Source organism: Trachurus trachurus (genome assembly GCF_905171665.1).
Source record: "Trachurus trachurus genome assembly, chromosome: 5".
NCBI lineage: Eukaryota > Metazoa > Chordata > Actinopteri > Carangiformes > Carangidae > Trachurus > Trachurus trachurus.
The window spans coordinates 23,773,670-23,787,516 of record NC_139896.1 but is presented as its reverse complement, the minus strand read 5'-3'; the positions used below and the strand labels follow the sequence as shown (position 1 = coordinate 23,787,516).

The 13,847-nt window shown below is 43.2% G+C and overlaps 2 protein-coding genes across 3 annotated transcripts in view; both read left to right on the top strand.

Moving 5' to 3' along the window:
* Window positions 1-13,847, top strand: part of ddx27 (DEAD (Asp-Glu-Ala-Asp) box polypeptide 27) — a 99,642-nt gene that overhangs the window by 24,614 nt on the left and 61,181 nt on the right. The window lies entirely within an intron of this gene.
* mtss1 (MTSS I-BAR domain containing 1) overlaps window positions 1-13,847 on the top strand; it is a 66,150-nt gene that overhangs the window by 20,304 nt on the left and 31,999 nt on the right. For both annotated transcript variants that reach the window (XM_083971780.1, XM_083971779.1), the window contains exon 3: window positions 4,137-4,210. In XM_083971780.1, the coding sequence (XP_083827906.1) occupies window positions 4,137-4,210 (74 nt within the window). The remainder of the gene's footprint in view (window positions 1-4,136; window positions 4,211-13,847) is intronic.

The following is a 13,847-nucleotide window of genomic DNA, read 5'->3' as shown; positions in this document are numbered from 1 at the left end:
TTGTTGTTTTTTCTCTAAATGACCTGAATACTTGTTGCTATGGCTGCACAACATGACTACCGACTATATGTAATCACAATATCAATTTTCAAACTTAGTATCCACATACTACAATATATTTAGTCATGTTTTCATATATTTACTCTGGTCCTGGTAGAATAGGAGACTAGAGCTGCAATTACATCTTTGCACCTTTTTCACCTCAGCTGAGTTTGCCCCCTTGTCTCATTTTGTCTCTTCTCCTTAGTAAAATTGCAACACTGACCTCCTGTCAGTGCCTCTAGATAAATGTTGTGTGTCGATGTATTTGGGGTCAAAGTTCAGCTTAGTTGAAAATCACTGCGGCGTATCTGCTGAAGAGGACACAGCCCATCTCTGTGTAGGAAGTAATGGCTGCTCTCTGCACAACAACAAACTTGTGCATTTGGTGTGAAAGTCGTGCAAGGTCATGCTCAGATCGATGGCAGCACTGTGTGGGGACACACAATGTTGTACAGCTAAAAAAAAAAAGTTCAGCTTAATCTTTGCCACAACACACAAATGATGTCATCTTACAAAATGCTTCGGTGGCCAATCAGATAAGAGCACGTGCACATTCCTGATGGATTATTTTGTCATGTGAACACTGTTTCTGACAGAACTGAGGGATGTTGTGATAAAAATCCTGCGTCTTCTCACTTCTGCCTGAAACAGCAGCCGCCACCAGCACAGCCTCCTGCTTTGTTTTTGATCCCAGTGTTTGACTGCCTTCCATCGTCATATGGGAACAAAACACAACAAAACAACAAACGTTACACGACAGCAGCTAACAGTGGTTTCTGTATTGTAACATCGTTACCACACAATCTCATGTGCATGTGTGACTCTGACACTCTCCGTCGCACATGCGCTCATGCACAGTGACCCAGTAGCTGGCTCAGTGTAATAACAGTATAATAGCTGTGTTTCCCAGTAGGCCAGTTTACTTTGATAAGCATCGCTGTGCCTGCTGCAGCCGGTCACAGTCCATTATCCCTGCCAGTCAGCCAGCCAGCCACACACACACACACACATACACACACACAGATGCACAGGCACAAACAGGGCATCCATGTTGTTCAAACCGCTCTAATTTTTAATGCTACTTAAAAGATCTGCTGCGGGCACACAGCAGACATCGCGCACATCAAGCTCTAATCCAGACTCTGAGACCACTGTTGTGTGTGTTCTTTGAACCACTGTAAAAACCAAACGACTTCGCAAATCTGAAATAGGAAGAAAAGACAGAGACGTTCAGGGGCCTGCTATTTGTTAGGAAATTACGATTTATATTCTGTGCTCGTTATTCGACAGCCTCATTGAGCCCAAGTCTTTACACGATAACTTTTCATAGTTCAATAAAGTCTGAAGTGATTTGCTGCAGGAGATGTTTCATTAGCTTATTGTCCAAGAGCTGCCGTGGCTCAGACTAAAACAAGCCTTCACATGATTCATATGAGTTCCCAGTTCTAAAGGCGTCAGACGGAAACAGCAGAAGTGGTTGAAACGATGCAGCTGCAGTCATGAGTGCAGAGAGCTGCAGTGTGATTGGGATCTCTCAGGACCCAACACAAATCTCATGGCTCTGATCTTTATTGTTGTCATGGGATGAAATCATCTGCAGGGCCGTGCAGAGGTTTTTTTAGTTGAGGAAGCTCTCGTAAACAACAGCATGCTAGAAAATATTAGCCCAAACCTCGTCAACGTGTCAAAACGTGTTTCACTGTCAGCTGAACTTTACCATGTGCACGGCTCATAGGCACCGACAGCGTCCTTCCTTGTTCTGTGTCAGTGAAGGTAACATCAGTACTTGAACACAGCCGGAGCCTCAAGGCGCCGTAAGAAAACCCCAAAGAGCGATACTGTGAAGGACAAACTCCTCGCCGGTGTCTGATAAGGACAGTACAGCCCTGGAGTGTCTGAGCAGCTACAAACAGCTAGCTACATGTGGCTGACATAGCACTGTGTTATTAAGATAAACAGAAGGTTTAGGCACCATAGGATACAAATAATGTTTGTTTTTATGAGGTAACTTAACGCAAAGTGCAGACAATTGAAACCTAAATTAAACCAGTTCATGCTGTGACCAGTTCTCCTCACCTGTACAACACAGGATTCAGGTTCTTGTCAGGTCGGTTGTTTTACCTCCCACAGTCACTCTGTGGATTTAATCTCATTCTCTCCGTTTCTTTATGTGATCCAGGACTAACTCCACGTTCTTCTTATCTGTGGCGACAGTTCTTTACGACTCTGGTCGGGCGTTTGTGCTTTAGCAGAAAGAATCCAGGACCCATCAGATGGGATCGTTGGATTGATAAGAAGCTAAACGTCTGAAGCAGCTCAGATTTTTGTCTTGTATGTGAAAACATGAGTGACTGTTGACATGAAGTTTAACTATCCATGTAAATGCATCTCCTCCCAGTCAAGCTCCTTCAACAGTCAGACTCAGCGTTAAAAATCATATGACGTTAATGATGTGTCTGATCTCACAATTTGACACTGTAACCACTTTGTTTAGATTGACAGAAACCAAAAAAACTATAAAAACAAAACAGCCCCAACCCCTATTTCTTGCTGCATGTCCAGACTGAACAAGGATGATCCAGAGCTGCTGTTGTACCCCACTGGACGTTGTTGGTGTCTCTTCGATTAGACTTGGCATTAGTATTCAAGCCCAGATGCTACAAGAGTGTTAGTGTCTGCTACCTCATGACTCTCATTGATAGATTTGTGGCATCACTGCCTCTGTTGGCTCACGTCAAAGAAAGATTTGTTCTTTTTGATTATTTCTAGTTTTTTCAGCCGAACATGGAAACCTGAATCTGAATCTGCTTTTCTTTTGCCAAGATGTTCACACACAAGGAATGTTTGGTGCAAAAGATTAAACAAAGAAGGTGTAGGAAGATAATTAAAAAAAAAAGAAAGTACTGTAGGTAGAACAGGTAAATGAATGTAATAGAAAAACTATTTACATTGCATCAACACAATGCAAATACAACTTGGGATGTACCTGTAGTGTTGAGTGAGTTTTTGTTCTGAAAACTTTCTGATCCACTCAGCGGACCTGCACCTGTGTAGGAATACGTTGGTAGCTCTGATTTGATTCATTGTTGTGGTAGGTGTATTTAAATAAGGTGTTTTCCCTGGTGCCACCATGCTCAGCAACATGTTTCTCTGTTAATCTGCTGCTTCTCCGAGTCGGTTCCTCGAACTCTGAGTGAGCTGATCAGAGTCAACCATCAGTTATATACTGACTATTGATGAGGACCTCACACAACCCCCTTCATAAAAACAGAACTATCCCTTTAAAATATGAAAGAGAATTTCCACTGAGGTTGGACACACACACACACACACACACACACACACACACACTATTGACAGCACTGTCATCTGATCTTCCTAGTTAGGTTTTCAGGGGTAATGTGTGTGTGTGTGTGTGTGTGTGTGTGTGTGTGCGTGCGTGTATGCGTGCGTGCAGCTATGGAAACATAGACCTGACTGGTAATGGAACACACACACACTCGCATGCACACACAGACAATAGGTCCATTGATGATGATGATGATGGGGTGTGTGTCAGGAGGTCTCCAGTTGCACTCCTAACACTGGCCTTTGAGGGCGACGATCCTCTCATGTGGCTTCAACTATCCTGCCTCCAAAATAAAAGTCCTTTTATTTTTATTTTTTAAAACCAAGCAGAGGTTTGTTTGTGATGAGTCTTCTGCTGCTGCATGTTGCAATACTCCACAATCTTTTTATGTTTGATCCCAACCAGAGAGAAAATGTTGTTTTTTGTGTTTTGTCTGCTTTGGTTTGCACAGCACAGCCCAGTATCAGCCTGTTTTGCCAGTTTGAACAGAAAGTTTTTGTTTTTCATATTTTGACCATTCAACCAGAACCAGCCCGAGTAGCTGAACCTGTCATAGAGAGCATGTCATACCTTCACCAGTTGGTTCAGATGAAAACTTGACTCCTAATGAACTCTTTTCTGGTTTCCTGTTGGACGGCCGTAGTGTGTGACGCCGCGGTGTCGTTTTTTTTTTACTTCTGTCTAAATCTGGTGTAGAAAGTTGGACCAGATCCTTACATATGTGTGGTGTTTGTCTCTGTTTCAGGACGACCATCGTGGTCACTGGAGCCTTCCTGGATGCTTTTCAGAAGGTGGCTGATATGGCAACGGGGACCAGAGGTAAAACACAAACCCACACTCACACATCGAAAGACACACACAAATGCACAAAGATGTATACAGTGTGATATAGGCGCATGCAGTTGGACTGTGTTTTCGACTGTGGGTCTGAAAAATCAGGAGGAAAACCGCTGTCTGTGTGTCTGTGTCTGTGTGTGTGTTTGTATTCAGTATGTGCCTGTGTGTCTCTGTGTGACATCATGTAAGTGACCCAAGAGAAATGTTTTCCTCTGTTCCTTCCTTCCTCCCCACACTGTGATCCTTCACTGTCTCTCTTTTCATTATAAATAGTGAGATCACGATGGAACTAATTAGCTGCATTAACTCTCAGTGGACTAGCCTCTGTGTGTGTGTGTCTGAGTCTGAGGTATAATGTAGACACCATTGTGCTCCCGGAGAATGAAATGGGCCAGAAAAATTGCCAAGACAATTTTCAGTGCATCTCTTTTTCATTTCGCTTTTTTTTCCGTTGCTGTTTTTCTTTCTTACTGTGGCTGTTTTTTGGGTCATTTCTCTCCCTTCTCCTTCCTCTGTGTATTTCTGTCTGAACTAACACAGTGCGTCCTCCTGTACAGCTGCCTTGTTTTAGCCCGGATTAAGTTACACGCACCAACATTCACACATAGACACTTCATAATGCAGGTCAGTCCTTGCTTATTAGTGCTGGTGGAGGACGCTGACATTATGGGAAACGCTTGTTGTTTGTTTTGCTTTGTGTTCAGAATTTGATATGACAATCAGATGTACAACCAGTCTTGTACAAAGTACTTGAAAGTAATACTTAAAGCAGAAGTAAGCGGAATGTTTGTGTTAATATAAGTCTTAAATAGTTATATCTTCCGACAGCAATCACTTATATAGAGTGTTTGGTCCGAAACACGGGTCTGTCAGTCACTCTGCTCTGCTGTAAGCCGAGGAGAAAACTTTCCTTGTATCCTACAACCTTCATCCAATGGGGAGAGAGAACGGCATAAAGGGGCGGTCCTCTCTGTGTGTGCAGCCAAGGGATGCACGTGAATGTGGTGACGTAGGGACGAGGACGGTGACTGCTAACTCCATCTGCTGACAGGAAGTTAGCCAAAACGACCGGATCGCTTACTTCTGCTTTAAAGCAGAAGTAAGCGATATATTTGTGTTAATATAAGTCTTAAATAGTTATATCTTCCGACAGCAATCACTTACATAGAGTGTTTGGACTGAAACACGGGTCTCTCAGTCCCTCTGCTCTGCTCTGAGCCGAAGAGAAAACATTTATCGTATCCTACAGTTTTTATCCAATGAGGAGAGAGAACGGCATGCAGGGCTGTGTGTGCAGCCAAGGAACGCCGTGAATGTGGCGACGTAGGGACGAGGACTGTTATGGTGCGTTCAAGGAAACTCGTATTTTTCCGACCGTGAAGTGGTACCAGTTCGATCTGGTACGAGTTCGCCGGTCGGAAGTTACGAGTGGCCGTTATAGTGACTTTCACCGGTAAAACAGGTCGGAAAAACACGAGTGGGTTGCCTGAAACGCTACAAAGTCGTAAGTTGTGACTTGAAGCTGTAATTTACGATTTCAAAAGCCTGCCTGGAACGCAGCATTAGCGAAAACGACCGGACCACTTACTTCTGCTTTAAGTAAGAGTTGGTAAAAGTACAAGTATCAATCTCACCGGAAAATGACTTTGGTTGAAGTTACTTAGAGACTTACTGTTTCTGATATTTACTCTACTTGAGTATCAAAAAGTCAAAAGTATTCTGATATCAAATGTACTCAACTATTAGAAGAAGAAGTAAAAGCTTCTTAAAAATCAAATTCAAAGACTTTTCCAGGCACAATTCCCTCAAATTCAAGGACCAAACATAGCACATTTACATACTTTCAACCAGTGGGAAGAATCTTTTAATCCAACATACAAAAATATTTCTTCCAGTTATGGCCAGTTATGGCGGTTGGCAACAGACAGGCATTATGTCACCAGTTTGAATGGATGCAGTCAGTTGTAATGCATGAGCGCTGATTCGCCAAACCTGCTTTCTTGCAGTCCATCAAATATTCTCCTGAAAGTTTCCAGAAATTTATGTTAAGTACAGATAATGAAAATTCTACTTAATTACACTATCAGTCTATTGGTACTTTGTTACATAACAACACCGGGTACAACTAATGACCATAACAAACATTATACACTTAAATACTCTTCAAGTGCAGTAAGATTTACAACTGACCAGAATAAACAAAGCACAAGTAAATTGTCTTTTCAAAACTACACTTCCCACAATGCACATAGTTTTGGCAAACAATTAGTCGTTAGTATTTTTGTTGGAGCTAATGGAGAATATGAGGAGCAGGCTACAGAGTGCTGATCAACCCCCAATGTTTTTTTAATTTCAAACTCGTCTTCTGAAGCCTAAACCAAGACATAAAACAGATGTAAAACATTTTTTATTGCAGCGTTACTCCAAACATTAACAAACCGTCCTCTCTTCTGAGAATCAAGGATCTCCAATGAGAGCGGCTGATGCAGATACAGACTGTACAAACACACGGAGGAGGATGCAAACAGGGACTATCAGTGTATTGAGAGCTGCAGCGCCAGTGTGTTGGGGCCTTTGTTAAGACAGTCAGCTGCTGGTGTGATTATGTAACCGAGAAGTCGGTTGGTATTTAAAGAAAATCCAGTAATATGTGGGTGTGTATGTGTGTGGGAGGTGTATCGTGGCCACTCCCCTCCGCAGAAGCCTCAGCAGACCTGCTCCATCATGTCTTGTGTTCGTGTTTGTTCATCACAGTTAGACAGAGCACACATTAAGAAATGTGAAGAGGGTGTAAATGGGTACCTATAGCTCTAATCTACTGGAAAGAATAATCACCCGTCTGTGTGTGTGGTGACTGTGCACGGTGGCACCGACAGGAATTTATGCTACAGTTCTTTAAAAAAGAGGTAAATGTGAGAGACGGAGCTGGAGGCCGGTTCAGGTCACATTCTTCTGCTCATGACATCACCTGAAGCATAAAGGCTGAACATCTGCAGACGTTTCACCATCACTGTATCATAAGGTATCATCATGCATCTCACATCACAAGACACACGGCGGCCGGCACATGCAACACGTGTTCGTATGCCTCCGTTAAACATGCTCACTCTCCGTAACATACCTACATGCACCACAACGAATGAGTAAGGGAAGCCACAGTATCAACGAAATACACAGTCGAGGACAAAAAACAATTATGATGCAGGTACCGTTTCTAAAATAGCATTGGAAAATCATGAGAGCTATTTTCTCAATCCTTTAAAATTGATTCAAGTCCCCCTAGCTAGACAATTTCAAGTCTTCTGCTCCTTCTACGAAAAAGGAAAAGCAACATATTTGAAATCTCTCTCTTTTTTTTTTGCCCAGCTCTGCTCTTACCCGTTGGACCAGGATATGTAGAGTGCTGTTAGATAAAAGGCCATATTGATTTTGAATTCTGCATGTCACATTAAAACTCTTGCTAGGTTGTTTCGGAAATGATGACGTAAAAGCTCACAGTCGCTCCCTGATTGGCTCTTACCTGGTGGTACTGACCTTGTTGTTGTATTTGCTGCAGCTGTTTTCCTGCAGTTAAATGCGGGAGCTGCTTTTGCTGCTCCTCGTTTGTAGTATTTTAGACAACCTGCTTCTTCTCACTCTTCTTGTGTCTGAATCTGTGTTCAGAAAGACACGGATAAAGAGATGGTTACAAATATTTTTCATATCCGTACATGTTTGTCATTATTAATTTGTTTTGACATTGATCTGGTTTCTTAGTGCACAGTTCGGTCTGTGTGTGTGTGTTTCACATGCCTGGCCTGAGTTTTATTTTAAATCCCACAAACTATGCATTAAAATTAATCTTGAACTAACAACCTGTAGTCTTTAAAAATAAAGACAGAGAGAGAGAGAAACAGATGAAAAGTACAGATAATTCTGGGGCTAAACACATCCCCACACCTCCGCACATCCTCGGTTACTATGGAGGCGCAGAAAAAAAATCTCAAAACAGCTTTCTATGTTTAGAAACAGCTTCTGTAGCTCACATGGCAGAGCTGGTCATTAATCAGTAGTGTTGGTTGTTCCTCTTGTCCAGAAGTTACTTTATGCAAGAGACTAAACCTGAAACCAGTAAAGATCTGTGCTTGTTCACAGGGGAACAATCTAAGTTGCTTTGGACAAATAGTTTTAACCTAACATAAGACAGTGGACCTGCATGTCTCCATTGTCATGTAGCTCAATGAGTTGCCTTTTAATCAGTTTGTGTCTCAACAGAGAATCGATCAATAGCCGCCCCTCACAATCAAATCTGCAAAGGCGGTTTCTACATCCTCACCATCATGATTGGTGTTCATTAAAAGAAATACAAAGCTCACAGATAGCAGAGCTGTTGATGTTGGCTGCTGCAGGAATTCAGATACTGCTTAAACAGTTAGTAGTTTAATCGATCAGCTGATAGAAAATGAACTAGCAACAATGATGATAATTGATTAACACATTTAGGTTATTTTAAATGATTTGGTTCGGTGGTGCAGTGGGTCGTCACGGTGGAGCGGTCGGGACCGGTTCAGTCTGTGTTGAGAAACGTGTTCAGACGTTGGTTTTGATTGGAGGACGTGCGCTCGTTCCGGTTTCACTCTGTCCTTGTCTGGCTGCACATTTGCCTCCACGTCTATTTGCATAACCTCCACAGGTCTCATTCATGAAGTGTTGCAGTGGATCATTTATTGTGTGAGATTATGTATCACTATGTAGTTTATCCACCTCTTCTTACTCATCGGTGCTTTTTAAAATCTTACTACTGTTGTTATTTTTGTCTTTGTCATCTCTTCATCACCTTAGCTTTTGTTTGTTTTGGTTAGAACTGGTTTGTATCGTCTGTCTGCACCACATGAGCTACTGGACGCCTTCGTTTCCTCTGGGAAAGCGTCTCCCTGTGCGTCCTGGTCGGGCCCTGATTGGCACATGTCTGGTTTAACCTTGCTTCATCCCAAAGTGGACACAGGACTGTTGTCATCTGTTAGCAGTTAGCTCAGCATAAAGCTAATACGGCCTCTTCAGACGGCGTGTTGACCAGGCACATTCCTCTATTCGCTGTGTGTGTGTGCGCGTGCACCTGTGTGCGAGTGTTTTGACAGCTGTGTCCTTCTCCTCCTTTATTCTCTCTCTCCAGATTCTTCAGTCCGTCAGCTGCTGAGAGAGAGAGAGAGAGAGAGAGAGAGAGAGAGGGGGAAAAGCAGAGCAGAACAGCTGACTTTTAGGAGAGCCATTGATCGTCTCTTATTAACACACACACCGAAACACACACACACACCGACACTGTTGCACTTCTTGCGTTGACAAGTCTTGTCAGTGTATAAGAACACTTAATTGTTTTCCCCTATTCAGCCCCTGATAACCACAGGGCGCTCTCACACTGTGTGCGTGTGTGCGTGTGTGCGTGTACGTACACATGTGTCAGAACCGGTCTGGTGGGTCTGTGTGTGTGTCTGCGTGTGTGTGTGTGTGTGAGAGGGTTCTGTGGTTGTTGCTATGGTAATGCTCATGTTCTCATCTTTCTGGAAAATGCTGTGTGTTGTTTATGAGGACAGACAAACGGAGGTTGGGCCGGTGGCTCACTGCCTTGCTCAAAGACACGTCAGTGGCACCAGACTCATGACGTGGGCTCTTCTCTACATGAGTAACGCTCGCTGACGGCTGTACAGTAGTGTAACCGAGCGCACGGCTCATAGACACGGACAGCGTCTTCGTGCTGTGTCAGGGAAGGTAACATCAGCACTTGACCACAACAACGAATCACGAGGAGTTTAACTCGTTCCACTTCACTGTCTGGTACTTTTTCTGTGTTTTGGTTGCTTTTTTATCCACAGAGTGCATATTTTCACTTTTGTAAAAACTCCCTACTAACCCTCCTCCCTCCCTCCAGACATGTGCATTTGTTTTCAACAAAGTCACGGAGGAGGTAAAATGTGGAGCGATGTCTACCGAGTTGGGTAACGTTAACAAGAGATTACCGGGCGTGTTTAGTTAAGGTGCAAATGCTGCATAGTTCCTCTTTAAGAAGCTGCAGCATCATAGAATAAAGGCGCCTATAAACGCGTAGCTACACATGGCTAACATAAACATTATGTGAATTGGATTTAAAAGTGAAGTGGGGATGCTTTCAGATATATGGCCGTGAACGGTTTGTATAATGAACACCATCTGTTGTTCTTGTCTCTGGAGACGGTTCTTTACGACCCTGGTTGTTGTGTGTTTGGGCTTATTGTCGTGCTGCAGGATGAATCTGGGACCAATCAGACTTGCACACATGCGTACAGTATATAAAGCCTCCGCACACCTGGCAGGACCAAAATGTGAAAACTTACATATGCATAAATTTCACACAGGAAAAACACTGTTACATTAAATCTGAGCCAGAGCTCTCACTCAGCAGATCTGGCTGTTGTTGCTTTGGTGACCTCAGCCTGCCGTGATGATGGTGACTCATTCGCTAAATGTGGCCGGCGGCGGCTCTGGAGGTAGAACTGCTGATCACAGGGACCACGGTTCGATCCTCAGCTTCTTGTGTTCCTATGAGGAAGTGTGCTTGGGAGAGGACGGAGCGTGTTCACGAGTTGGCCGGTCACATTGATGTGGACCTGCTGGGTAGGAAGTGTTTAGCGTCTGATCGGAGCCTTTCTCAGACATGTAGGCATCGCTGTATACATTTAAATAGTTATTAAGTTATTTGTTGTTAAACAGTAACACACTGAGCCTTCAATACATATTTGTCACACATGTTTAAACCACATTTGAGGGATAATTACAAAAAAAAGTGTTCAAAAAATGCATCCATCTCGTGTCTCAGACAAAACACCAGAAATCCCACAGTTGTTTTCCATTGTTGGTTGTGTATTGTGTATTTTGCAACACAAACAGGATATAACTACATGTTTGATTTGGTCTGGAAATACTGATGTGTCACTGTTGCTACAGTAGTTTGTGTTTTAAAACATCATATAACATTAATAGTTAACTTAAAACACACCATTTAGATATTATCAAGAGTTTCATTCTTCTGTGTGTTTGTGAGTGACTCCATCATGGAGCTCATTAATAAAAATACATTTTTAAAACCACCTGTTGCAGTGGAGGAGTCACTGGTTTCCAGATGTGCACTGACACTGGATCGTGTCCCTGAACAGAGGCTGCGAGGCGTCCGTCTGTCTCTCTGCTCCTCACTGGATGATGTCAGTCGTCTCCGCTCGCTGTGCGCTCTGCGTGTTGGGTTACACCAGATTGAGTTTACATCAAATCAAATCATTCTGCTACATTTCAGTAAACAGAGGAACTGATGGCTCTGATCGCTCCATCCATCCATCCCTGACGTGTAAACACGCTACACGCACCATATTTTGTGCTCCAGCTGTAATGAACCGACTGAATGTGTTTGTAACAGTGAACTCGGCGTCTGTGGATAACTGCTGACACCACTGGCGACGTTCTGCAGTGATAATGAGACGAGCACCGGAGCTGAAGCTCGGCATGAATCTTGTCACGATCAGCTGATTTTTTTTTTAAAGCAGGTTCCTCCTGTCTCTTTGGTGTTTCCTCATGACTGGTTTCCCCAGCAACCGAGGAAGTATTGACGTCTTCAGCATCATGCGGCTCTCAAAGCAGGCACGCACAGGCACACACACACACACACACACACACACACACACACACACACACACACACACACACACACACACACACACACACACACACACACACACACACACACAGATCACAAGATGATCCACTGAGTGCTGACTAGTTACTGGAGGTTTCCCAGCGTCAGCTCCATGTGTGTTTGTTTGCTGAGCTGAGGAAACGGTTTGCGTCGTCGTCCCGTCACACTGATGGGCTGGTCAGTAATCATTAACCAGATCAATATAGAGAGAGCGAGAGAGCAAGTGGGGGTTGACTGAAATGTTGTTTTTCAAGGCTGACTCTATTACCGATTATTGGTAATCAAGGAGACTGATAATTGATCCGGACACCAACATGGTGTCCAGGTGTTTCTGTTGTTTTCACCCTTGCTATCAGTGAATGCAGGTTAGAGAACAGAAACAAGGACTGTTGGATTGGTTTTTGTAATATACTTATTCCTGAAGGCTGCACATGTCTGAGCCTTTGACTGAGCCACTGTGTCGGTGTCCGTCTGCTGCTGTGGAGAGGTGTCAGTACATAGACATAGCCCTGCTACTGCTCATCATAGAAACTGTACTCTGTTTACTGCCACTGTACGAGGACTGTACAGTTAATCACAATGCAATCAAAATCACGATAGTGCTAAGTGCACCATCCAAATCTTAGGAGCTGCAGTTGTTTGTGTCACATTGTTGTGACTTGTCAGCAGAAGTGTTGTGTTGCTACAGACTGAGGCAACCTGGCCAACGAATCACATTCCCAAGAGATAAAGGGACTTGTTTGTTAGGTACAAGATCCAACAAAAATTACATCATTCATTAGAGATGCACCGATTGCAAAATTCTTGGCCGATACCGATTCCCGGTTTTAAAGGAGGTCTGACCTGCCAAAACCGTTTTTTCCGATACTGATTTTCTATCTAAGAAATAATTATAATCATACAATAGACAGCATAATTGTTTGGCTTGAATACCCTTTCCCAAATGTAATACAAGTACCCCTCTCCCTTTGCTCTCCCTTGCTTATATAACTGCAATTAAAACCACAACTAGTGGTAGGCTACATGATGCTATCATAACCCCCCCTTTTCAAGAAATAGAGTGAGAGTTTCAACAGTGCCATGGCTTACTTTTGACTTGCAAGCATTACAAAGAGCGTGTTTTGGGTCGTCCTGGCACACAGTGAAATAAGTCCAAATCAGCGACATGTTTTCTTCCTGAGTCTTCTGCTAGGGTCAGTTTGATCGGCAGAAAACCGGAAATTACGACAGTGACTGACCGGTCACCGATTGGGGCCGATTGGATATAAAACCGGCATTTTTAATCAGCGGCCGATTGATTGGTGCATCTCTATCATTCATTTGATTTTCTTTTTTCTTTTTTTGTTAAAATGAAAACAAAAATGACCATTAACACGGAAATCACTATCACTGTATCTGCCCATCTACATCACAACAACATGTTGTTTTTGTGCATTCCTACACTAGTTCTTTACACAGTCGTCTATCAGTGTTGTTAAAGCTAATGCTTCCAGTAGCCGGAGACACAAACTGGCTACGACAACCAGTGTCCTGCTTTTTATGGTTTTATACTGCACAGACTTCTGAGTCGTGTCTGTTGCATCATGGTTAGCGAGATTCGACAGAAACTGGCTGGATCAGACCCTCAAATCTGAGGAGACACATGAAAGCTGTTTTTGTTGGACAGTCTACCTCTAATGACATTTGATGCCAACAGCAATCTCTGTCGTCACATGAACAGTTCAAGTTCCTCCAGAAGACCGAACGCTACCTGTGCACGAATTTTTTTTTAACTCAATGCAGTTTCGATCCAGACTGGACGTTTGTAAAAATCAGCGTTTAGCTCAAGTTTATTTGCAGATGTTCTCATTCAGACTGACACCAGGGAGCAGATTCAGAGGAAAAGAAAACACAGAGAACTAGTCTTTGTGGAACAACCTGGGA